The 24,423-nt window shown below is 44.7% G+C and overlaps 1 protein-coding gene across 1 annotated transcript in view; it reads right to left on the minus strand.

The window, feature by feature from the left end:
• Nucleotides 1-15,571: 15,571 nt before the first annotated feature.
• The window catches only part of MIEN1 (migration and invasion enhancer 1), a 58,395-nt gene continuing 49,543 nt past the window's right edge, over nucleotides 15,572-24,423 (minus strand). Inside the window, exons 3-4 of the mRNA XM_085651761.1 lie at nucleotides 17,663-17,739; nucleotides 15,572-16,772 (exon numbers count right to left, since the gene is read on the minus strand). Of these exons, the coding sequence (XP_085507887.1) occupies nucleotides 16,689-16,772; nucleotides 17,663-17,739 (161 nt within the window). The 3' untranslated portion in view covers nucleotides 15,572-16,688. The remainder of the gene's footprint in view (nucleotides 16,773-17,662; nucleotides 17,740-24,423) is intronic.

Consider the following 24,423-nt stretch of genomic DNA (forward strand, 5'->3'; position numbering starts at 1 on the left):
AGACAAGGCAATAGCCATTGAACAGCATTTTGAGCAGTTGGCTATAGATATGAAAGATTTAACATATAAAAAAAATCTCAACATTCAAGTATTTAAGCCACAGAATCATTGTAGACCCGTTGAGAGATGGGTAGAGCAACAGTTAAGCAATGGGGATGGTGGAAGGATAGAGAGAACAGAAAATATATCTTGTAATTGTGGAATTCCTGGTCATTTTGATTTTCTGGTGCTGGACTTTGATTCCGTCTTGGACAGCCAAGTCATTTGCTGTTTCCTGTTGGGGTGATGAACGTTCGTTTGGTGCCCCCTTTGTGCTTCTGTGCGGTGGTCCAAGGACAGTATTTGTGTGGAGTGGCCAGGACTTGGAGGGGTGTGAGTTGTAGTAACCGCTTGCTGTCACACCCAGTCTATCGCTATATCGGCCATTCTCCCTGTGTAGCCGCTTCTGGTTGATGGCCTTCCTTCATTTCAGGCAGCTAGGTGGAAGGATTCGGTGGATCGATTGGAAACTTACTTTGCTGCCAGTGCCCTGGATGAGGACCGACAGCGTCCTATGCTTTTACATTTAGGGGGACCAGATATCCACTGGTTGGGTAAGTCGGTGGTTGAGGGGGGCCCGCCACACACTCATCATACATTGAAGCGAGCATTCACAGCCCATTTTGAACCGCTAGAGAATCCTGATTATGAGCGGTTTTTGGTGCGTCAAGCCAGGCAGCTACCGGATGAGTCAGTTGATGTATTTTATGCATGTTTGAGAGACTTGGCAAGCATATGCACATTGCCTGATGCTGCGGATGAGATCTGGGCCCAATTTATACAGGGTTGTTGCTATACTAAGCTACGTGAGGCTATCCTGCAGGTCTCGGGCATGTCGATGGCTGATATGCTGACCAGGGGTAGATCTAAGGACCTGTTGAGGGTAAGGGCGGCCCATATGAAGGCGGCTCTCCAACAGGTGGTGAAAGTCGAGCTGGTCAATACTGTTGCAGCTAGGGCCCCAGACAGGAGGAAACAGAGGAGTAAAGTGTCGTTGGAACCCAAAACCTGTTATGGATGTGGAAGGCCTTTTCCTCACAAGGGTCCGTGCCCTGCCTATGGGAAAAGATGCTCTAACTGCAGTATATTGAATAATTTTGCGAAGCTCTGTTGCTCTGCCTTGATGACATGGTATCCTCGCCCTGCACCACTCAATCAGGTGTATGCTGATGATCATCCGATTGAGGAAGGGGACATGGACGACGATGATGTGTAGGGGGCTATTCATGTCATCCATGCCTTGCAACTCGGGGGTTACCTGCGAAAATGTATCCTGAAGTGCAGTGTGATGGTGGGGGGGCCACCCGGTGCAGGCCCCGATTGACACTGGTGCCTCTATCAATATCATGGCCTAGTCAATGATGCTCACGTTGCCTGTTTCACCTGTTTTGAGCCATACTACCACCAAGGTCTATGTCTATGGGTCCTCTGATCCTCGTCCGTTGGCAGGAGTGTTCACTGCTGAAATGGCGCATGGTTCTCGATCGACGAACACCTAGATATATGTCACATAAGGGGGTCAAGGTATGCTGCCGAGTTGTCGGACGGCGGAAATACTTTATCTGGTCGCCTTCGCACTCAGTGTGCATCAAGAGAACGTGAAGGACCTGTTGACACAGTTTGCACCACTGTTTGAGGGCATAGGCTGTTTAAAGGACCAAATGATAAAACCTCATATTGAGTCGTTCCAGACGGTGGCCTTACGGCACAGAAGGATGGCATTCCATCTTTGGCCGAAGTTTGAGGATGAACTGGCCAAACTTGAGCAGGCCAGTTAAGAGGGTGGATGGCCCGACTCCCTGGGTGTCTCAGATTGTAGTAGCTCGCAAACCAAAGCAGCCAGGAGAGGTCCGCATCTGTGTTGATATGCGCTTACCTAACCTCGCCATCAAGCGGGAACGGCACCTCACCCCCACAGATGATATCGTGGTTGAGGTTAGTGGGTCATAAAGGTTTCAAAGATGGATCTACGTGCTGGCTATCATCAGCTTATGCTTGATACTGCCTCCCGTGCGATCACCACATTTTACACCCATGTGGGACTAAGGAGGTATAAGCGTTTAAGTTTTGGAATCTCCAGTGCGGCAGAGGTTTTTCAGGACACAATCACGGGGGTTCTTTCTGGCCTTGACGGTGTATTCAATGTCAGTGATGACATTTTGGTGCATGCCCCCACCCTGCATGAGCATTTTTCCAGCCTCCGAGATGTCTTTCAACGGTTGATGGAGAATGGACTTATACTCCATAAGGAAAAATGTGAATTTCTTAAGAAGGACATATTGTTTTTTGGTTATCATTTTTCACCAGATGGTGTGTCACCGGATCCCCCTGAAAGTTCATGATAGATGAACAGCTCCTGCTCCCATCAATGTGACTGGCGTGAGGTTTATGGGAAGGTGAATTACTGTGGCTGTTTTATTCGCAACCTAACTGATCTTACTGCTCCATTGAGAGAACTGAATAAATCCAATGTTACCTGGAATTGGGGTCTGGAGCAGGAATGCGCCTTTCAGACCACTAAGCAAGCCCTGTTGGCAGATATGACATTGGTGTATTTCGATCCGGAGAAGGAATGTCCGTGGATGCCAGTCCCATTGGATTCGGGGCAGTACTTTCTTAACGGTAAGGCAGTGGGGAATGGGCCCCGGTGGCATATGCCAGTCGAGCGTTAACAGCGATAGAACAGAGGTTCTCGCATATTGAAAAGGAGGCCATAGCAATCCATTGGGGGTGCCCTCATTTTCATTTATATCTGTATGGCCAGCCGTTTATTGTGCACACGGACCACAAACCCCTCATTCCTTTGTTCATTGGGTCCTCCTCTAAACCCCCACCACGAATTAAAAAATGTATTCTTCAGTTACAGGACTATTGTTTTACTGTGGTTTTTCGTCCAGGTACTCAACACCCGGCTGACTATCTCTCGAGGCATTTCCGCCCAGCCACTCGGAGCGAGGAGTCAGATCCAGAGGAAACTGAGGAATATGTGTGCCTGGTGGTGGAGCGGTCTAGGCCCCTTCCTATTTCTTTGGATGAGATTCTGGAGTCTACAAAGTTGGATGAGTGCTTCCAAATTTGTCTTTCTGCCGTGAGAACTGGGAAATGGGGTGTATTACTAAACAAACCCATGTATCGAGCCGAAGACGCAAGGTCTACACTGGTGTCCCTTCACAGAAGCCCAGGCTTTTTATCTCTGACTTGGGGACAGGTGCTGCGCCCGTCGAGGCTGGCCACATAGTGTCTGCCTTCAGAAGAAAGGGGTTGCTAAGGAACATAAGCTCGGTTTTATCGCCATTTAATTTCAGGTAAGAGTGTTTCATCCACTTGGCTACTTCTTCAAGGCAGGTACAGAGGCAGGTGGAGGCCCTGTCTGAGTGGTTAAGTGCATCAACCAGTTGGATGTCATCGGAATAGGTCACAATGTGCACCCAATAGGGAAGAACAATGTCTGCAAGGGGGGCCATGTAGGCATTAAAAAGGGTGGGACTCAGTGAAGATCCCTGAGGAACTCCGCAGTGGAGGGGCCAGGGTTTAGAAGTGGCCTCACCCTCGAACACTTGAAAAGATCTTCCCTCCAGGAAGGATTGCAGCCACGTTAAGGCTATTCCGGACACACCTGTCAGGATTGGTACTGATTGGGTTAGAGTCCCCCAGTTGAGGCTACAACCCAGTAGTCAGATTAGGCTTGTGCGAGGGAGGCGTAGAAGCGTTTCGGTAAGATCGCTCTCCGCAATCCTTCGTACATTGATGGTCTAGGTAATTCTCCCCTTCCCCTCCCAAGATGGCCGCTGGTAGGTCCTTCAGTTTCCCTAAAGATTCACTCAGGTAGTGTTGCAGCGTTTTGGAGTTGATGTTGCGCGCGCGCGTTCTGAACGCGGCGCACTTCAACCGTCAAATCCTGTCGAGTGGCGGTGTTCGTTCGAGCTCCGTCTCTTCAGAAATTTTCCCAGTCAGAGTTAGCTCCTTCATAGCCAAATTTTGTTGCACTACTGTGCGGCAGTCTTTAGTCCCTTCTGTGGGAAATATTCTTGTATCTCTCCCAGGCATTCGGGGTGGTGGAGCCAGAGCTGCCTAAGAGAGACTTTCGTCATTTCCTCTCCCTGTTCATTGCGGGGAAGTTGTTCAGAAAAAGGTTGACAGGCAGCCTTCACACTTTTGACAAGTACTTCGTCTTCACAGAAGAAGAGTCGCACGAGAGGCAAGTTGCCTATGACATTCCAAGAAGTAAGTGTTGCCTAAATTATCATTCTTTCGCATCGCCTTCAACTCAATGGAAGCATTCAGTGACTTGAGTAGTTTAAAGGAGAGAAGCCAGTCAGTCTACTAGCCATGAGAGTCCAGTATATGGAGTCGTCAGTCAGCAGCAGTTTAGCAGCAGAATTCAGCTTATAGTGGAAAAGAAGAAACAGTAAGCGGAGTGAGTAGAAAAAGACTTCCCAGCTTGTGTCAACCCGGATACAATTATTTATATATATATATATATATTACCTACTGGCGGTCGCCAGTAGGTAGTTATAGTTAGGACCACGTTTCCATAGGAAATCCGCAACATTCTATTTTGAATAACTTTGGCGCCGGTCGACGAATCCTCGCGAATTTTTCAAAATAGGTGGGGCGCTACGCTCCGCTCCTACCCGGAAAGTCTCGGGGGGATTCGTCAAGCGGGGGCTGAGATAAAAGGGGGGTCCCAAAACGCGTTTTTCCCATGCATTTTTCCATAGGACCTTTAGACAGGGCTACAGCCCGAACGGCTGAACAGAATTACTAGAAATTTGGCAGAGAGGTAGTCCTCAGGTCAAGGAAGTGCCTTTTGTAGGTTTGGTGTAAATCTGTTCAGTAGATTCTGAGAAAATAGCCTTTAAATCAATATATATATCTGAGCCAGCTTACGGTGCGCTTACGGTATGCTTACCGTACGCGTACGGTGGCGTGCGCGAGCGCGATTCTGATTGGCTCTTAGATCTTAGTAAACATTCGAATCGGCCGAAACCAGGAAGCGGCGGCCGCCATTTTCTCTCTCGCACTGAGAGTGATTTTTAAAATATAAAGTCCAAAAACATGTAAAGGGGCTGTTTAGACAGCTCCCACACACATAGCCATGTTGAGGGAGTCCCCAAAGATCCCCCAAGGCCAAAAACGGAATTTTTATTTTTTCGGCAATTTCGCCGATTACGCTTACCGTACGCGTACGGTAAAAAATTAAAAGAAAAAAAAAATTATCCACACTCTCTCCACCCCGTGTGCAATTGGTGCCCGAAGAGCACCAATTGTGCATGGCTTATCAGAGATGAGATAAACTAAAATATTTTAAAAAAAAAATAATAAAAAAAAAAATTATCCACACTCTCTCCACCCCGTGTGCAAATGGTGCCCGAAGGGCACCATTTGTGCATGGCTTATAAAATATACGAAAAATTAAAATATTACCTTTCAAAACGAAGTGCATCATATGTCCTCCATGTGCGCACGGTGCGCCAAGCGCATCGTGCGTACATGGCCCATCTAGTGTAACGTGGGCACGCGGTGCGCGTAGCGCACCGCGTGCCCACCGTGCGTGCACGGCACTAACTGCATAAAGTGGGAACGAACTGCGTTAAGTGGGCACGCACGCCACGAATGGCGTAAAGTAACTTAGCATTTAAAAAAACATACAAATTCACTGAAAAAACCATAGGTTTCACACACGTTATAGTTAGGAATTAGCATTTAAAAAACCTTGCAAATTCACTGAAAAAACCATAGGTTTCACACATGTTATAGTTAGCGGAAATTTTACTGATAAAAAACCAATGAAATTCCCACGTTATAGTTAGTGCAGGCAACTATAACTCACGCGACCGCAATCTTTTGCTGATGACATATGTGTCTTTATGAAAAAAAAATATTTGTAATATATGTATAGCTAAAAATGTATGGAAGAAGACATGGGCAAATAAGTGTCTAAATACAGTATTAGCATCAGCAGAGGATTGCGGTCGCGTGAGTTATAGTTGCCTGCACTAACTATAACGTGGGAATTTCATTGGTTTTTTATCAGTAAAATTTCCGCTAACTATAACATGTGTGAAACCTATGGTTTTTTCAGTGAATATATATATATATATATATATATATATATATATATATATATATATATATATATATAAAGAACTTTCCAATCAGCATCCATCTGCGGAGTCCTGGAAAGAAAGAAGAATTGAATCTGAACATAAAAGAACATTTTCACATTTTGGGATTTGATGGTATTACTCCTAAGTGGGTAGACAGGTAATGGCAGTCCTGTAGAGCTAGGGTGGGGGCTTAGGCCAAATTGGTATTACATGTATTTTTTCATTGTAGGAGTAGCAGCACGCTAACAGTACAGCCCCTCTTCCACTAAGAAAAGCACTCAGCAGAATGAGTACAGAGAGCAGCTATACACTGTGTCAGGACAGGTAATTGTGTGGACCTTAGTCTGATATGTACAGTTGAGTTAGGTCTTTGAAAGGCTGTTATTGAGTAACTCTCGTTACAGGAGTCTTGCGGAAGGTGCTCCGAGACCAGTCCGGAAGAAGACGCAGTGCAGTCTCTCTTTGTCTGTCCAATTCCCCTTTCCCCCTCCCTGCTGCTCGTGAGCCTTGAGCTCGCGGCAGTGGAGTAGGGGAGTGGAGAACAGGCATCTGTTCCAGTGGAAGCCAGACTTCAGTACAAGGTACTTGACAGATTGAAGTGCCGCAAACTGAATTCCACCTGAGCACGATGGCTGAGGGAATTGACGTGAAGGCTCTAGCCACAGTACTAGATAGCATACAAAAGTAGTTAAGCGATACCATGGAAGAGAATAAGTCCTTGAGAGAGGAGGTTAGGAAGTCAGCCTTAGATGCACGTCATTTGCGTCAACAGTTTGAAGAATTCTCTGGGGGGTCCCGTCCAACTGTCCAGGAAGATAAACCCCCCTCTTTTGCCCCTGCCCCCTCAGCGGCCGAACTCACAACGCAGGTTATCCACGCAATCTCCCCAACTATTCCATTGGCAGCTCCTGAAAGGTATAGTGGGGACCCAAACAAGGCCCAGATTTTCCTCACGCAATGTTCATTACACTTTCTCTGTCGGCCCATCATTTTTAAGGAAGACCAGTCTAAGGTGGCGTTCATGCTGTCGTACCTGAGTGGAGATGCCGCCGCCTGGTCCATGCCGTTGGTGAACAACAATGACCCCATCTTATATGAATTTGAAGGATTCAAAAGAGAATTTCTATGGATTTTTGATAGACGGTCCATCTCTCAATCCACGGACAATGAGTTATTAGATCTTAAGCAGGGAAACCGTGAGTTAGTGGCATATTTGGCTCAATTTAACAAACTAATAGTGGAGACAAATTGGCCAGAAGCAAAACGAGCTGCAATTTTTTATCGTGGTCTCAAAGATGAGCTCAAGGATGGTCTATCACAGATTCCTAAACGTCCCACGGAGGTTTCCGATTTAATTGACCTTGTTCTTCAGATTGATCAGCGTCAAAGTGAGAGGAAGAACGAGAGGCGAAAAGAGACTAGGTATATACCTCCCCGTTTTGACAGAATGAAAGCAGAAGGATCCAAGCCCAAGGAAACTGCATCTGAAGACGAGCCAATGCAGATTGGTTCCGTAAGAGGACCCTTGTCAAAGGAAGAAAGAGAGAAGAGACGTTTGGGCAAGCTATGTATGTACTGTGGAAACTCTGGTCACTTTGTGAAGGAGTGCCCAAGGAAACCTAAGAACAATTTGTGGGTAAAAGATCGGCTCCACCAGTAGAAGGGGTTGCCCTGGTGGAAGCGAAGGAACAGTCAACCCCCGATCTGAAATTGGTGGCAAACACCTTGCAATCTGCGGCCCCACATTTAATTTTATCTGTTCAAATAAGATTTGGAGGGCGGATCAAGGAAGGAATTTCCGTCATGATCGATTCAGGGGCCACAGGAAATTTTTGTGACATTGGTTTTGCAAAGGCTCTTGGAATCACCTTTGTGAGGAAGGAACGACCGGAACCGGTACGTGCAGTGGACGGAACGAGTTTGTCTTCCGGACCAATAGTCTATGATTCCGAGGAGATCGTGTTGTGTGGACCTGGCCAACATTTTAGCTCCTTGCAATTCAGTTTGATTGATGCTCCACAATTTCAATTCATCTTGGGTCTGCCGTGGCTCACGGAGCATAATCCTCTGATAGACTGGGCCCGACGATCTATCCGCATGAACTCGGACTATTGTCTACGACATTGTTTTCACTCAAATCCAGAACCGACAGTAGTCTCACAGTCGCAACAGTTAGCAAGTGTTTCAAGGACCATCTGTGTCGTAGATACTCAAGAAATTCCAACAGAAGATCTCGCCCCAGTATTTGATGAAAGAGAAGCGGAACGTTTACCCCCCCATCGTGAGTACGACTGCCGAATTGAGCTGGAGCCGGGAGCCTCTTTGCCCTGTAGCCGAATTTATGCGCTATCGGAAGCAGAAAATGTCCATCTCAAGGAATATCTGAGTAGATATTTGGCCAATGGCTTCATCCGCCCTTCACAGTCTCCGGCTTCCTCTCCACTCTTCTTCATTCCTAAGAAGGATGGCCAGCTGAGAACTTGCATAGACTATCGCGCCCTCAATCTGGTGACCAAGAAGAATCGTTATCCCCTGCCTCTGATTTCTGAGCTCTTGGATCAAGTTAAGGGAGCGAAGGTATATAAAAAATTGGATCTGAGGGGCGCCTATCATTTGGTGCGCATGGCTGAAGGAGAAGAATGGAAGACGGCCTTTCGTACTCGTTTTGGGTTGTTCGAATATCAAGTCATGCCATTTGGTTTATGCAACGCTCCCGCAACTTTCCAGCACTTTGTAAATGATGTTCTGCGTGAATTTTTGGATCGATGCGCAGTTGTTTACATTGACGACATCCTCATTTTCTCGGCCAGTTTAGAAGAACACATTCTGCACGTCAGATCCATCCTGACGAAGTTGCTTGAGAACCAGCTTTTTGTTAAATTGGAGAAGTGTGTGTTCCATTCCACACAAGTTGAGTTTTTGGGGTTTGTTTTGTCTCCAAATGGTGTCTCCATGGATGAATCAAAAGTCAGAGCCATCAAGGAGTGGCCCTCCCCGAGTTCCGTGAAAGAAGTTCAGAGTTTTCTCGGATTCGCCAATTTTTATAGGCGCTTCATAAACAACTTCTCAGAGCGAGTTTGTCCTCTCACTAGACTTCTAAAAAAGGAGACCAAGTTTGAGTGGAATGCGGAAACTGAAGCAGCCTTTAGGGAACTCAAGAGAATTTTTGTATCTTCCCCGGTGCTGCTCCATCCGGATCCTGGAGAACCGTTTTTTGTGGAAGCAGATGCCTACAATTTGGCCATTGGAGGAATTTTGTCTCAGCGCCATAAGCAGACGGGCCAGTTACATCCAGTGGCCTTTCGTTCGCGGAAATTAACGGCTGCAGAAATCAATTATTCCATTGCGGATAAGGAACTGTTGGCAGTCAAGGATGCGTTCTCGGAATGGAGACATTATTTATTGGGGGCCAGGCACGTGGTGACCGTTTTCACGGACCATCCGAATCTCCAGTTTTTGAAATCCGCCCGTACCCTTACCCCACGTCAATTGAGATGGTCTCTATTTTTTGCAGATTACGATTTTGTCTTAACTTACAAACCAGGATCAGCTAATGGTAAGGCGGACGCCTTATCTCGTTTGAATGTCAGCGAAGAGATCAAGACAGTAGAAAAAGGAGTTATCATTCCAGTTGATCGAATAATCGGAACACTCACCTACACAGATATAGAAGAGAAACTACAAGATCCTTTGTCTCAAGAAGAAGTGAGGGATTGGACAGCTAAGGGGGAAGAATTCCAAGTCAAAGATGGAAGGCCCTATTATCTTGACAAATTGTTTGTGTCGAATCTGGAACTGCGAAGACAAATCATTGAACACTTCCATGATGAGCCCTTGGCAGGACATAAGGGGGTGAAGAAAGCTATGGAGTTAATTCGACGAGAGTTCTGGTGGCCGGCAATGGAAGCTCAGGTGCGGCAGTATGTGGCTACTTGTGAGTTGTGTATCAAGGGAAAGACTCCAAGGAGGGCCCCACAAGGTCTTTTACAGCCATTGCCTCCAGCCCCATATCCCTGGCATACCATTTCCATGGATTTTATCGTGGATCTTCCGTCCAGTGGGGGTCTTTCGGTCATTTGGGTGGTGGTGGACCTTTTCTCTAAAATGAGTCATTTCGTCCCTTTGAAGGCTCTTCCAAACGCCACACAGCTTTCCAAACTGTTCACACAACACATAGTCAGGGCGCATGGTATTCCCAAGACAGTCATTTCTGACAGGGGCCCCCAGTTTGTTTCTCGTTTTTGGAGATCCTTCTTGAAAAGGTTGGGGGTTGACGCCCGTCTGTCCACCAGCTTCCATCCAGAGACGGATGGACAGACGGAAAGAGTAAATCAGGAATTGGAGCAATACTTGCGCCTGTTTTTGATGGATCAGGAAGGAGAGTGGCCCGACCTGATTTGGGCTGCCGAGTTTGCTTACAATAATGCCGAACATGCTTCCACAGGTTACTCCCCTTTTTATTTGAATTCTGGCAGACATCCAAATACACTGATAGACAAAGAGATCAGTAATGTTCCAGCAGTGGAGACGGTGGTACAAGAACTACACGAGGCCTATCGATTAGCTTCCAGAAATTTGTCTAAGGCTAAGGTTTCTTATAAGAAGCAGGCAGACAAGAAGAGGCGGCCAAATCCAGTTTATGAGAAGGGAGATCAGGTTTGGGTTTCCACTCGAAACTTACGCCTGAGGGGGAACCGCAAGTTTCAGCCGAGGTTTGTGGGCCCTTTTCGGGTAGACCGAATGGTGAATCCAGTCAGTGTTAAGGTTTGTCTGCCACCTAGGTTAAAGATTCATCCAGTTTTCCATGTTTCCCTGCTCCAGCGTAGTCCAGAGGGAGTTAGAGTCAGGAAGTCTCCTTCATCTGTTTGGGTGCAGGGGAGTGAGGAATTTGAGGTGAAGAGAATTCTGGACTCTAGACTACAAAGAGGGAAGATATTCTATTTAGTTGACTGGAAGGGTTATGGACCAGAAGAGCGTTCTTGGGAGCCACGATCCAATATCCATGCTTCACGTTTGCTCCGAGAGTTTCATCGAACTCACCCCACTAAGCCCAAGGAGGAGAGGAGGGGGGTTTTGGTGGGGGGTACTGTCAGGATTGGTACTGATTGGGTTAGAGTCCCCCAGTTGAGGCTACAACCCAGTAGTCAGATTAGGCTTGTGCGAGGGAGGCGTAGAAGCGTTTCGGTAAGATCGCTCTCCGCAATCCTTCGTACATTGATGGTCTAGGTAATTCTCCCCTTCCCCTCCCAAGATGGCTGCTGGTAGGTCCTTCAGTTTCCCTAAAGATTCACTCAGGTAGTGTTGCAGCGTTTTGGAGTTGATGTTGCGCGCGCGCGTTCTGAACGCGGCGCACTTCAACCGTCAAATCCTGTCGAGTGGCGGTGTTCGTTCGAGCTCCGTCTCTTCAGAAATTTTCCCAGTCAGAGTTAGCTCCATCATAGCCAAATTTTGTTGCACTACTGTGAGGCAGTCTTTAGTACCTTCTGTGGGAAATATTCTTGTATCTCTCCCAGGCATTCGGGTGGTGGAGCCAGAGCTGCCTAAGAGAGACTTTCGTCATTTCCTCTCCCTGTTCATTGCGGGGAAGTTGTTCAGAGAAAGGTTGACAGGCAGTCTTCACACTTTTGACAAGTACTTCGTCTTCACAGAAGAAGAGTCGCACGAGAGGCAAGTTGCCTATGACATTCCAAGAAGTAAGTGTTGCCTAAATTATCATTCTTTCGCATCGCCTTCAACTCAATGGAAGCATTCAGTGACTTGAGTGGTTTAAAGGAGACAAGCCAGTCAGTCTACTAGCCATGAGAGTCCAGTATATGGAGTCGTCAGTCAGCAGCAGTTTAGCAGCAGAATTCAGCTTATAGTGGAAAAGAAGAAACAGTAAGCGGAGTGAGTAGAAAAAGACTTCCCAGCTTGTGTCAACCCGGATACAATTATTTATATATATATATATATATATATATATATATATATATATATATATATATATATATATATATATATATATATAAAGAACTTTCCAATCAGCATCCATCTGCGGAGTCCTGGAAAGAAAGAAGAATTGAATCTGAACATAAAAGAACATTTTCACATTTTGGGATTTGATGGTATTACTCCTAAGTGGGTAGACAGGTAATGGCAGTCCTGTAGAGCTAGGGTGGGGGCTTAGGCCAAATTGGTATTACATGTATTTTTTCATTGTAGGAGTAGCAGCACGCTAACAGTACAGCCCCTCTTCCACTAAGAAAAGTACTCAGCAGAATGAGTACAGAGAGCAGCTATACACTGTGTCAGGACAGGTAATTGTGTGGACCTTAGTCTGATATGTACAGTTGAGTTAGGTCTTTGAAAGGCTGTTATTGAGTAACTCTCGTTACAGGAGTCTTGCGGAAGGTGCTCCGAGACCAGTCCGGAAGAAGACGCAGTGCAGTCTCTCTTTGTCTGTCCAATTCCCCTTTCCCCCTCCCTGCTGCTCGTGAGCCTTGAGCTCGCGGCAGTGGAGTAGGGGAGTGGAGATCAGGCATCTGTTCCCGTGGAAGCCAGACTTCAGTACAAGGTACTTGACAACACCCAGGTTTCTGAGTAATTGAACCAGAATGCGGGCTGCGCTGAGGTCTAAAAGGATCACGGCAGAGGAGCCTCCAGCATCAAGAATCTTTCTGGATTATTCCATGACTGCTAATAGAGCCGTTTCTGTGCCTTGGCTGGGGCGAAAGCCAGTCTGAGAGGGAGGAAGAAGATTATTAGATTCAAGATGAGCCGAGAGTGCCGAGTTGACATGTTTCTCCAGAATCTTGCTAATTCCTGGGAGGAGAGAGATAGGTCAGTAGTTGTCCAGACAGTCAGGGTCCAGGCTAGGTTTCTTCAAAAGGGATTTGTCCATGACGTTTTTCCATAGGGGGGGGGGACCACCCCTGCGGATATGGAGGAGTTAAAAAAGTCTAGAATGACCGGAGCAACTGATTCTGCCACCTGGTTTCGAATCTTATGCAGAGCAGGGTCTCTGGCCGATCCGCTCTTAACGAGTGCAGAGGTGGTCTGAAATGATTCATAGTTCATTAAGGAGAAGGTCTTTAGAAAGTGTTCCCTACTCCCTGTGTATGAGTCCTCTGGGTGAGGGAAAGTGTGGCTATCAGTTGGGGCGAAGGACTCGTAGATAGGTTGAATTTTGTTATAAAAATATTCCGCAAGTTTGTTGCAACGTTGGTCCGTGGCTAAGGGAGTATCAGGGAGAGAATGAGCTCTCAGTAATTTCTTTGCAATTCGGAATGCCTCACGGGGGAGTTGCTCCTAAAGAAATGTTTTCCTCGAAGTAAGAGGCCTAGGCTTTTTTAATTTCGAGCTTGTAGGTTTTGATAGCCTCCCTCTATTCCCTTTTCTTGCTCAGGGAGAAGTCCTTTCTCCAGGCTCTTTCAATTTTTTTACAGGTTTGTTTTAATTCTCAGAGTTTGGGGTTATACCAGGCCATTCTGTTGTGCCCTTTATGCAACTGATTGGTTGTTTTTGGAAGGACTTGGTCTAGTGTCCCCTCAAAAAATTGTTGAATCTCTCATTGGCCACCATCGGATCGGTGTCAGGGAGAGGCTTGGAATTTTCCAGTGCCGGTACCCACTTTTCTATGGGAAGTATTGACCAACGGCGGGACTTGATTTGCGTTGGCCGTGTTGGGGGGATGGCATAGGTGGAAGATCAGCTGACTGGGATGAGGAAGTGATCTGACCAGGGAATAGGGGTTGGTTTCTGACAGGAAAGCTCCTCCAGATTAGAAAAGATGGGATCTAGAAGGTGCCCTTTTGAGTGTGTTACATGTAGCACCTTCTGAGTGAGCTGAAAGGCCGCTAGGTCCAGGGACAGCTCAGATGCAACTTTCAATGTTAGATCATCGAAGTGGACATTGAAGTCACACAAAATAGTCAAATTTGCGGCGGTGCTAGTCAGTTTGGGGACTATTTCAGAAAGTTATTGGCAGAATTGGCCTTTAGGTCCAGGGGGGCGATAAATTAGGATGCCCGATAGGGAGAGCGTAGGCATCAATCCTATTGTGAAATAGAGGTTCTCACAACCAAGTAAGGGGTTCCCAAGAGATCGAAAAGTGAGGTGGCTTTTCAGGATGATGGCAATGCCACCACCTTTGCCAGTTGCCCTATCCAGCCTCTGTATTATGTAATCAGGGGGGAGGGCCTGGACAATGTCAGGCTCAGAACCCTCATTCAGCTAGGTTTCAGTGAGGAATAAAACATCAGGGCCTTCATCCACAAGCAAATTGACAATTCTGCTGAATGTTTAGGCAAGGATCTGCAATTTAGTAAGAGCAATTTAAAAACTTTGTTAGGCGATGCTGCAGCGCAGGCGGAGGGGGAGGGGGACCAGGATCTAAATGAACAGTGCGCGCAATTGGTGTCTAGACTACTGGGGGCAATGGAATGGAGGCAGTTTGGTCCTGGAGGTGAGTTCAACTGTCTGAGCAGTTCCGCGCTATAACAGCACTTGTCTGGAGTGAAAAGGGCAGGGTTTCTTGCCACTAGCCCCGTCCGGGCGCAGACGGGCTTGCCTTAGGCGTGCTCGCGCCATCGGGCTCTTAAGAAACCCGGGCAAGTCCAGCGACTGGAGCGCTGACCTGAATAATGGTGGCTCAAAGTGCAGTGTGCAAACGAAAACAGCAGATTAAAAGCAGCAAAGTGCATTTAAAATGAATTCCCACACTGATTCCCCCAACAATAGATTCAGTAGATTCAGCAATTTAAAAGCAACTGTAATGCATTAAAATGAATTCCCAAGTGCGATGTGCAAAAGAAGCGGTAGTTTAAAAGCGGTAGATTAAAAGCAACCAACAACAAATTCAATTCAATCGGATTCACTTTTTGAGCAGCGTAGTAAAGAGGAATATTTAGGAGAGCAAAGACGAGGTAGCAGCGCTACCCTCGCACCTAACGTAACTCGTGGCAGCTTCTGTTAATGCTGCGCGGTCCGTCATCGGGCTCTTAAGAAGCCCGAGCAAGTCCAGCGACTGGCGACTCAAAGAAGAGGAGGTGCTGGACCCAGACCCATATTTCCGTTATGGATTGTAATTGGCCAGAGAACAGCAATTTGCCTCCAAGCTCTACAGATCCCATAGGTGAGTAATTAGGCACTGCAAAAGCACATACAACTATGACGGGTTTCTTCTCACAGACCATGGGCCATAGAGATGGCCTCACACCTTTCCTTTCTTAGAGGGAGATCATTGGTACTAGTGTTACACTTACTGTATGCGCAATCCAGAATGTTCAAAACATCACTAAAAGCAGTGTGCATGCCCCTGTACAAGCAGTGCAAAGCAGTATTTGGAGCAAACAGAAAGTGCTTAAATGCCACCTAGAATGAGTACGTATAGAACACAAGAGAGGATTGACAGAATGAAAAAAGACCCAGCTATGAGCCAAAGAGAAGTGACCACAGCCAAATTTTATTTTGGAAATAATTCTGGCAGTACTGCTGCAGGGCATACTACAGACTTGTGCTACTGATTTCAAAATTAACGTATACAATAAATATGTCAACTGGCCTAGTCTCATTTTGACGTGTCAGACAGAGCAGGGAGTGCTGGCATTTAATCAATGATTTCACTGTCTAAACTTCAGCAACCTTGTTTTGGGGGAAAGGCAGAAAATCAGTGGGTAGAACGTGCAAAGCAACACGCAGAGGTCTAAACTGCCTGATATAGACATTTGTTTTAAAAGGCACATCTTTTCACAAGAGATGTTACAATCATGTTTGCATTTTGTAATTTTGAATATGAAGACTGCAGCCTGTCTTAAATGCATTTTTAATACTTTTATGAAAGGTTTTAGTAAATCTGGCTGCTGTACCATTTCTGCCTCCTATAAATGGAAAAAAAATTTGGAAGATAGATAAATTAAGGTGGGTGGTGCCGAGGACGGCTACACAAAAGAAATCAAAAAATAACAAGGCAGCATGTGGAAGGTAAACAGCAGCACTGCTGACACTAATGGTGCCACTACAACATCATTATACGTTCACTGTGTGTTGGGGAAAGGAAACGTGTCACCAGGTCATGACAGCAAACGACGAAAAGGAAAGGGACATGGAGGTCACACAATGATGATGGAAGGTATTAATAAGCGATCACATGTTGGCATAGGTCAATAAATCATAGTGAGATCGCAGAGTGACATGGGAAAGTGACATGGGGACACTGGAAAAGACCTGAGTAGGTCAAGAGGTCAGGCAGATCAAATAGTCATATGCTGGTATATCGAGGTAAACACAAGCTTATTGGCAGATCAAAAGAAAGCCAGTCACCATGACGTCAAGAGGTTACTTGGAAGTCACTCACTCCTACCTGAAAGAAAAAATGGCCACAGCTGGCATGGGATAGGTCAGGAAGGGGCAAAGGGTGGCACAGAGAGGTTACAAAGGAGGTAAACAAGAGGTCAATGGGTTACATGATGTAAGAGACCAATTAAAGCAAGTGAGGAGGGAAAGCACAAATCTTATCGGCACAAGGGGAGGTCACATTATGATAGAAGGGAGCACACAAGATCACAATATGACACAGGGTGCACGGCTGTTGGTGATTTTCTCCACTTTATCCCCATTGCATGCCCGTCTTAAGGCTTCCATTAGCTGCGAAAAAGAAATTGCAAAATTAAATGATATTCCAGGGGAAATTTGACCAATTTGAGAAAGTAAATTTGCATAGACATAGACTTTGCAAATCCTAGGAGTGGATGGTCTAGAAAGATCACCATAGAGATATTAACCCTTCCACCTCTAGAGCTGGACAGGTGAGATGCATTGGCACAAGCTCCTCATCTTTGAGTGTTTCAGTGAGCCAGATTCTTGTTTCGGAGTAGATCAGTGAACAGGACAATCGTATAGGGTCTTGTTTCTTGGTGTATCAGTGAGCTACCACATAAATACAGAGTCCCAGCTCCAAAGATAGATGGCTTGGAAAACTGACAGAAGGATACTGGCACTAGTAGGACTGCTTTAATGAGGAGCCTGCCCAAGGATACAAAGCATTTTGTCAATAGTAGGAGATGGCTTCAGGTCCTAGCACTGGGATGGAGCATTTCTTTGCTCTTGGTTGATATCTAAGGAGCTTGGAAAAGGGACATAGTGCATTTCACCTCTGTCAGTCGTTGGTTGGATTGAGGTACTAAGACTTGGGGTATTGGTACAATAGCCGAGAGCTACAACTCATGCAAACGATGGCTCAGGGGAATGGCTCAGCATTGCGGAACAACTTGGCTCTTGGACTTGATTATAAAAACAATTTGCACAGTGTTACAGAGCATTTCATTAATGACTGTATGGCTCGGGGATTTTTATTTGAATAGTGTATCTCTTGTAGGACACCCAGCCATGGAATGCCACTGTAAATGATGAGGATTTCTGGAACCTGTTGTCAAATTTTTTTGTGTCTCACACGATGAACTACATGGCCCAGAATGCCTTGTGATATGGACTGGCCTTGCAGCGCTGTAGCCCTCTAAGAAATCTATTATACTCACATCCTTTTCATAGGGGAATCCGCCAAGCTCCAGCTTGGAGAAAACCAGTTGACCATTTATCTCAATTTCAAAGGCTCCTAAAATAAAACAAAGTAAACATGTCCCAGTTAGAGGATTACTGATTGTACCTGTGCGCCAAGATGCATCAACAAAGCCGGTAGGGTTATATTTATGCTTATAATATCGAAATAATTGATGTGTTCAGTGAGTGAAGAAGCACACCTAGGAGAGACAGGTCTATTTGTATCTGAATTACTGATGCAGTTAATACCCAGCGCGACAGCCAGGCCAGGTCCCTTGTTCGTATTCCCTTAATCTGCCTGGTTCATGTCAGAGAGCCACTGCCTGCTTACGCCTTGGACTACCTGCACCTGGTTGGTCCATGCCTGGGAGAAGAGGCTTTTTGGACCCTGGATTTCCTCTTGGTGTTTGTCTCATGCCTGGGAGGGATAGACTGTTTGGGCCCTGGATTCCCGGTTTCTATATTGTTCATGCCTGGGGACGAATAGCTGTTTGGGCTCCAAGTATCTGCGTGTTGCATTACAAAGAGACATTGACTGGATTGGATTCTCAATCTCTAAAAGACCAGGCCTAGGAGGAACAGATTGGTTGGACCCTAGATTTCATTACAAGACCGGAGGCTAACATTATGCATAATCTTTTATTATGCCACTCCTGTCAGCAGCCCTTGTTGATGTATTTTGTGTGGTTGTAGAGTGTTATGAGTGAGATTTGGTTCTTATTTTCAGAAGCAGGAAGAGTGTTTTAGTGTAAGTGTATTTATTTACATGTGTGTATAAATATAGTTTTTAGAAAGGTATCGTAGAAGTTTTGAACTGTGGCTTTTCATGTTTAGTATTTATTTTAATAGGATAAGTTTAAAATGAGGGAGGAAGATTGTTAAAATGAAATTAATAAAAGATTGTGTTTCGAGTTTTTGACGTTAGCGCACGTGCGTGTGGTGTGCTCGCGTCATAAGTTTGGAGGCTTGTGATTGGCTCTTGTGATCACGCGAGATCACAGGAGCCATTTTGGATTGGGCAGAATATAGTATTTAGATAGGAGACATGAATTTTCAAGGTTGCTAGGCAACAGGAGAGCTTCGTTAATATCGGTTGGTAGTTTTTACCGATCTGGGCATTTTGTGGAGTATTTTGAACTGAGGATTTTGTTGAGGAGTATATTTTTGGTATTTAAGAGGGTATAGGAAAGTGCTTTTTAAGGAGGTTTATTTAAACATTTACCTTGAATTAAGAATGTCATCAGAAGAGGGAGTAGAGACACAGACTAAAGTTGTTGAAGGAAAGGTGAGTGAGGAAAGCCTTAGGAGATTAATACAGTGTGAAGTTAAGTTTCTATGAGAGAAGTGGTGCAAATTGTGATGGATAGTAAAAGGAAGGGAGGTAGATCAGACGAAGAGTTCTGATCATGTTCGGATGAGGAGAGTGCCAGTGGTAGCAAAAGAAAGATGAAAACGAAACATTCTGAAAAGAGCAGAAAGGATGGTTTTAACACCATCACTAAGAGTGGTGTCCTTGGCGGCACAAAGAGAAAAGGTGACCTTGGCAGCACAAAGGAGAGATCTGATTATGAGGATCAGATGGAATATGAGGACCATGATGATGGTTCAAAGAGAATTTATGATGAATATGTCTTTGACATGGAGCAGGATGACAACTTGAATGATGATTTAAAAGACGATGGCGCATCTTCTAGTAAATCTGTTATTAGGGACCCTTTAGGTGGAGAGATCTTTAATCCTTTTGAGCTTCATCATCCCAGAAGCGTGGACTGGTGGCCCTTGAATCACATCAGTAAGTTTATAAAGAAATGGATTAGGAGACCTCTGGAGAAGGAAGTTAGAAATATTTTAAAGGCAGAATGTTCGAGACCTCAAATTGATAATAAGGTGTGTTATACTCCTAATCTAGACCCATAGTTAATCTCCTTTTTATTTAGGTTAGGGAAAGATCCACAAAAAGGTCTAGAACGGTCTCTGAAACAGTGTCAAGATAAACTGCTAGATACTCTTGATCCTCTGGCTAAGAATATGGATATGGCCGAAGAAGCTCATATAAATGGAGATCAGGTGGATATTGATCTGCTAAGAGGTTGGAGTCAGAGTGCTATGGTGTTTTTGGGGAACGCTAATGCTAGTCTTTTGGCAGAAAGAAGGAAGACTATTTTAATGAAAATAAACCCTAAGCTGGGAGAAATGGCTGAGAAGGAAACTAGTGTGGATGCAAAGGGTTTACTATTTGGAGAAGGAATGGTGAAGGGATTAGAAAAGCACGTGGCAACCTATACCACTTTGGATAAAGCTCAGAATAACATGAGGAAGGTATTTGGAGGTGTTTTTGGAAGGGCCAGCAGACGGGGATCTTATGCTGGCCGGGGTTACCAGAGATCCCAATACAATTTCTTGCAAAGAGGAGCAGGAAGAGGATATCAAGGTTCCTCTGGTTATTTCCACAACATGGTCGTTATGGAAGGGCAAGGAGTGGAAGTAGAGGAAGAGGACAAACAGTATCAAATACAAAAGGTGAGTACGGAGATAGATATTGTTTTTTCCCAAGGAAAAGTAGGAGGATGTTTACGTCTTTTTCTGAAGGAATGGAAGAGGATCACAAGAGATCCTTGGGTCTTAAAAACAATACAAGGTTTCAAAATAGAATTAGTAGAATTACCATGTCAGATTGTAGAGCAAATGGAATTAAGGCTTTCAGAGGAGAAGATGGATTTGGTAGACAAAGAATTAGAAGCAATGTTGCAGAAAGGGGCCATCAGTATGGTAAAGCAGGAAGAGAGATGTTTTGTGAGTACATTGTTTTTAGTAGAAAAAAAGGAGAAAGGATGGAGGCCAGTAATAAATTTGAGAGGCTTAAACAAGAACTTAGTGTACAGGCATTTCAAGATGGAGGGGATTCATCTTTGAAGAGACATTTTGCAGAAGGAAGATTGGATGGTAAAATTAGATTTGAAAGACGCTTATTTTACAATTCCAATGAAGGAAGAGAGCCAGAGTTATTTACAATTCAGATGGAGAGGCAAATTATACCATTTGTTTGCCTGCCATTTGGACTTTCATCAGCTCATGGTGCTTTACAAAAGTGATGAGGGTTGTGATGGCTTTTTTAAGGGAGAGAGGTTTCAGACTAATTGTTTATCTGAACAATGTTTTGTTAATGTCTCAGGATGAAGAGGTGCTGAGGTTTAAGGTGTAGGCAACGATAAACTTATTAGAGGATTTAGGATTTCTGATAAACAAGGAGAAGTCTGTTTTAATTACTTCTCAGAATATGGAATTTTTAGGGTTCAAAACAGAGTCTATAAAGGAAGTTTTGATGTTACCAGTAAAGAAAGTGAATATGATAAGGAAAGAAGTTGTTTTGAGGAAGGATACTTTATCATTAAGAGACTTGGCAAGAGTTTTGGGATTATTGTCATCTTCAATTCAGGCGATTTTTCCAGGTCCATTGCATTATCGTGCATTGCAGAGGGTGAAAGTGAGAGCATTGAGAGGAGGATTATGGTATGGGGACCGAGTGGAGTTAGATCAGGAAGTGAAAGAGGAATTGGATTGGTGGTTAAACAATTTGGAGGCCTGGAATGGAAGGGTGATTTTTGGATGTGTTTCGGATTTTGTTCTAGAGATAGATGCAAGTGGTTACGGGAGGGGAGCACGTCTGGGTATGTTGGAGACAGGAGGTGCTTTGACAGATTTGGAGAAGAGAATGCATATAAACTGTTCGGAACTAAAAGCAGGATTATTTGCATTAAAGAGTTTCAAGAAGGAGATTCAGGGTTGTACAGTTTTATTAAAGATGGACAATATTTCAGCGGTTTGTTATATAAACAGATTGGGAGGATGCAGATCAAAGGATCTTTCGGATATTGCAAAAGAATTTTGGGACTATTGTAAACAGCAAAAGATTGCACTGAGAGCAGAGTTTCTTCCTGGAAAGATGAATGTGATAGCAGACTGGAATTTGAGGAATGTAAGGGATTACAGCGATTGGATGCTGAATCAAGATTACTTTGTAAAAATAGAGGAATGTTTTGGTTCATTAGAAGTGGATTTATTTGCAACAAGGTTGACTTCTCAGTTGGAAAGATATTTCAGTTGGTTGCCGGATCCAGGTGTGGAGGCAATAGATGCTTTTCAACAGAGTTGGACAGTAGTGAGGGGGTATGCTTTTCCCCCATTTGCAGTGATCCAGAGGGTTCTGTTGAAGGCGAGGAAAGAGAAATGTCAGTTGGTCCTGGTGACTCCTTTTTGGATGTCTCAGGCGTGGTGTAATGGAATTAGCATGCGAGGTTCCAATGTTGATTCAGGCGACAGAGGTTTTGTTGGTCAACAAGTGTGGAGAAGAGCATCCTTTGATTGTGGAAGGAGTATTGAATCTTCTTGTTGGAAGGTGTCAGGTGTTCAGGAGCATTCAGAGGACTTTGGCCAGGGGCTGCTGAGTTACTCAAGGACTCATGGGCCCCAGGTAACAGGAAAAGATATAAGGGAGTATGGAGATTTTGGTCTTGTTGGTGTGTGGAAAGGAATTTGGATCACGTGGAAGCGCCTGTGGTAGAAGTGGTGAATTTTTTGGCGGAGAATTTTGAAAAGGGTTTAAGTTATAGAACTCTGAATTATTACAGGTCTGCTATTTCTGCAGGTCATTCAGTGGTTGGTGGTAGGCCAGTTGGAAGCAATTCTTTGGTTTGCAGAATTATGAAGAGTATGCGAATTAAGAGACCTTCTAAAGCTAGATATGAGGTTCTTTGCGATGTGAATTTGGTTCTAAAACGTTTTGTGGATTGGCCTTCTAATAAGTATCTGACAAATAAGAATATTTCTGCTAAGTTGGCTACCCTGTTGTGTTTGATATCATGCAAAAGAGTTTCAGACGTAAAATGTCTGGAGGTAAGTAATAGGGTATTTGGACCAGATGGTGTTTTCTTTGAGATTAGGAAAAGGACAAAGACCATGACTAGTTCAATTTTTTATCCTAGGTTTGAGGATTGTAAGAAACTTTGCGTGGTAGATTGTCCGAAGGAATATGAAAGTAGAATGCTGGAGAAAAGAGGTCATGTGGTAAATCAATTGTTAATTTCTTTTGTTAGGCCGTTTGGAGCGGTAAGTTCAACTACAATTTCGAGATGGGTTAAGTTTGCGATGAAGGAAGCTGGAGTGGATGTTGAGAAATTTAAAGCTCATTCTGTATGGGGGGCCATGGCTAGCAAAGCATGCTGGTCTGGTGTGAATTTAGAGAAGATTATGAAGGCTGCAGATTGGTCTAGAGTGGGTACTTTTGCAAGACACTACTTTCGACCAATTGAGTATATGTCTGATGTGGTGTTGAAGGGCTTTCAACATGCATAATGTTAGCCTCTGGTCTTGTAATGAAATGGCAATTCTCAGATTAACATGCAGAGAGAATCAGGATTTCATTGAAGACGCTGAGGCTAACATTATCCCGCCCTCCGCATCCCTTATTTAATGTTTGGAATATATAGTTTAAAAAAAAAAAATGAAAAATAAGGTTCATATTTGAAAACTGTTTTAAAAGTAAGAAAATTTGGGAATTTTACAAATGAAGGTGAAAGTTTTATATTATAAACATTGTTTTTTCTTTCAGATGCAGAAGTGTAATTTGCGGTTTTAGTGGCAATCAAGACAGAAGAAGATGAGTCTTTATCTTCACAGTTTTCGCATTTAATGAGGCAGAGTGTTCCATGAGAGAGACTTTTGTCAGTTCTGTTGATTCCAGTTCTGGATTGTGGTTGTTAGTATTCTTTGAAGGGCTGATGACAGGAGTGGCATAATAAAAGATTATGCATAATGTTAGCCTCCGCGTCTTTAATGAAATCCTGATTCTCTCTGCATGTTAATCTGAGAATCGCCATTCCTTGTCTGTGTATAGCTCATGTCAGGAAGGGGCAGTCTGGTTACGCCCTGGATCCCTTATGTCAGGGCAATAGATGCCTGGGAGTTCCGGCTGGTCATGCCCTGTATCAGTATAGTTCATGTCTGGAGGCGCAACCTGCTAGGGAAGGGACGGGTTGGTCGGACCACTGGATTCCCAGTATCTGTATGGTTTATGATTGGGAAGAAACGGTAGCTTGTCTCTTCTGCAAGTGTCTGTGTGATCTCTATACTACAGGGAGGCAAAGCATAGTGACGTATTGGATTCTCAATTTCTGTAAGGAACATGCCTGGGAAGCAGGATGGTTGCACCCTGGATTCCCTTTATTTGTACAGTTCATTCCTGGGAAGGACCTGGATTCCATGACCCTGGAGAGTACATGACTGTAAGATGTGGGCTGGTTAGGCCCTGATTTCTAGGTCAGGTATCAGTGTAGCTAATTTCTGGTGGCACAAAGTGCTTGGGCTTGACCCTTCTCTCTGTATGGTCCATGCCTGGAAGATAAAGGTCGATTGAACTCTCATATTTGTATGACTGATGCCTTGATGTGCCAGCTAAGGGTTAGGGACTGTATGCCTTTGCATCATAGCATGTGCAGGGAGAAGCATGTTGCTGGAGTCACCAGCAGGATGGGCTAGCAGAGCTCTGGGTTTATGTCATCTGTGTGCATATGCTGAAGGGGAGGATTTTTGGGGCAACTGATTCCTTATACATGTATGGCAGCATGTCTAGTGGTACATTCTCCCATACATATAATGCGAAAGCTATCCTACCCGGGCTCCTAATATGTGCCATGCTAGCATGCCTGGTCTCCGGAGACACACTGGTTTAAGTTATATATTT

Source organism: Triturus cristatus, chromosome 4_1 (assembly GCF_964204655.1).
Source record: "Triturus cristatus chromosome 4_1, aTriCri1.1, whole genome shotgun sequence".
Classification (NCBI taxonomy): Eukaryota; Metazoa; Chordata; class Amphibia; order Caudata; family Salamandridae; genus Triturus; species Triturus cristatus.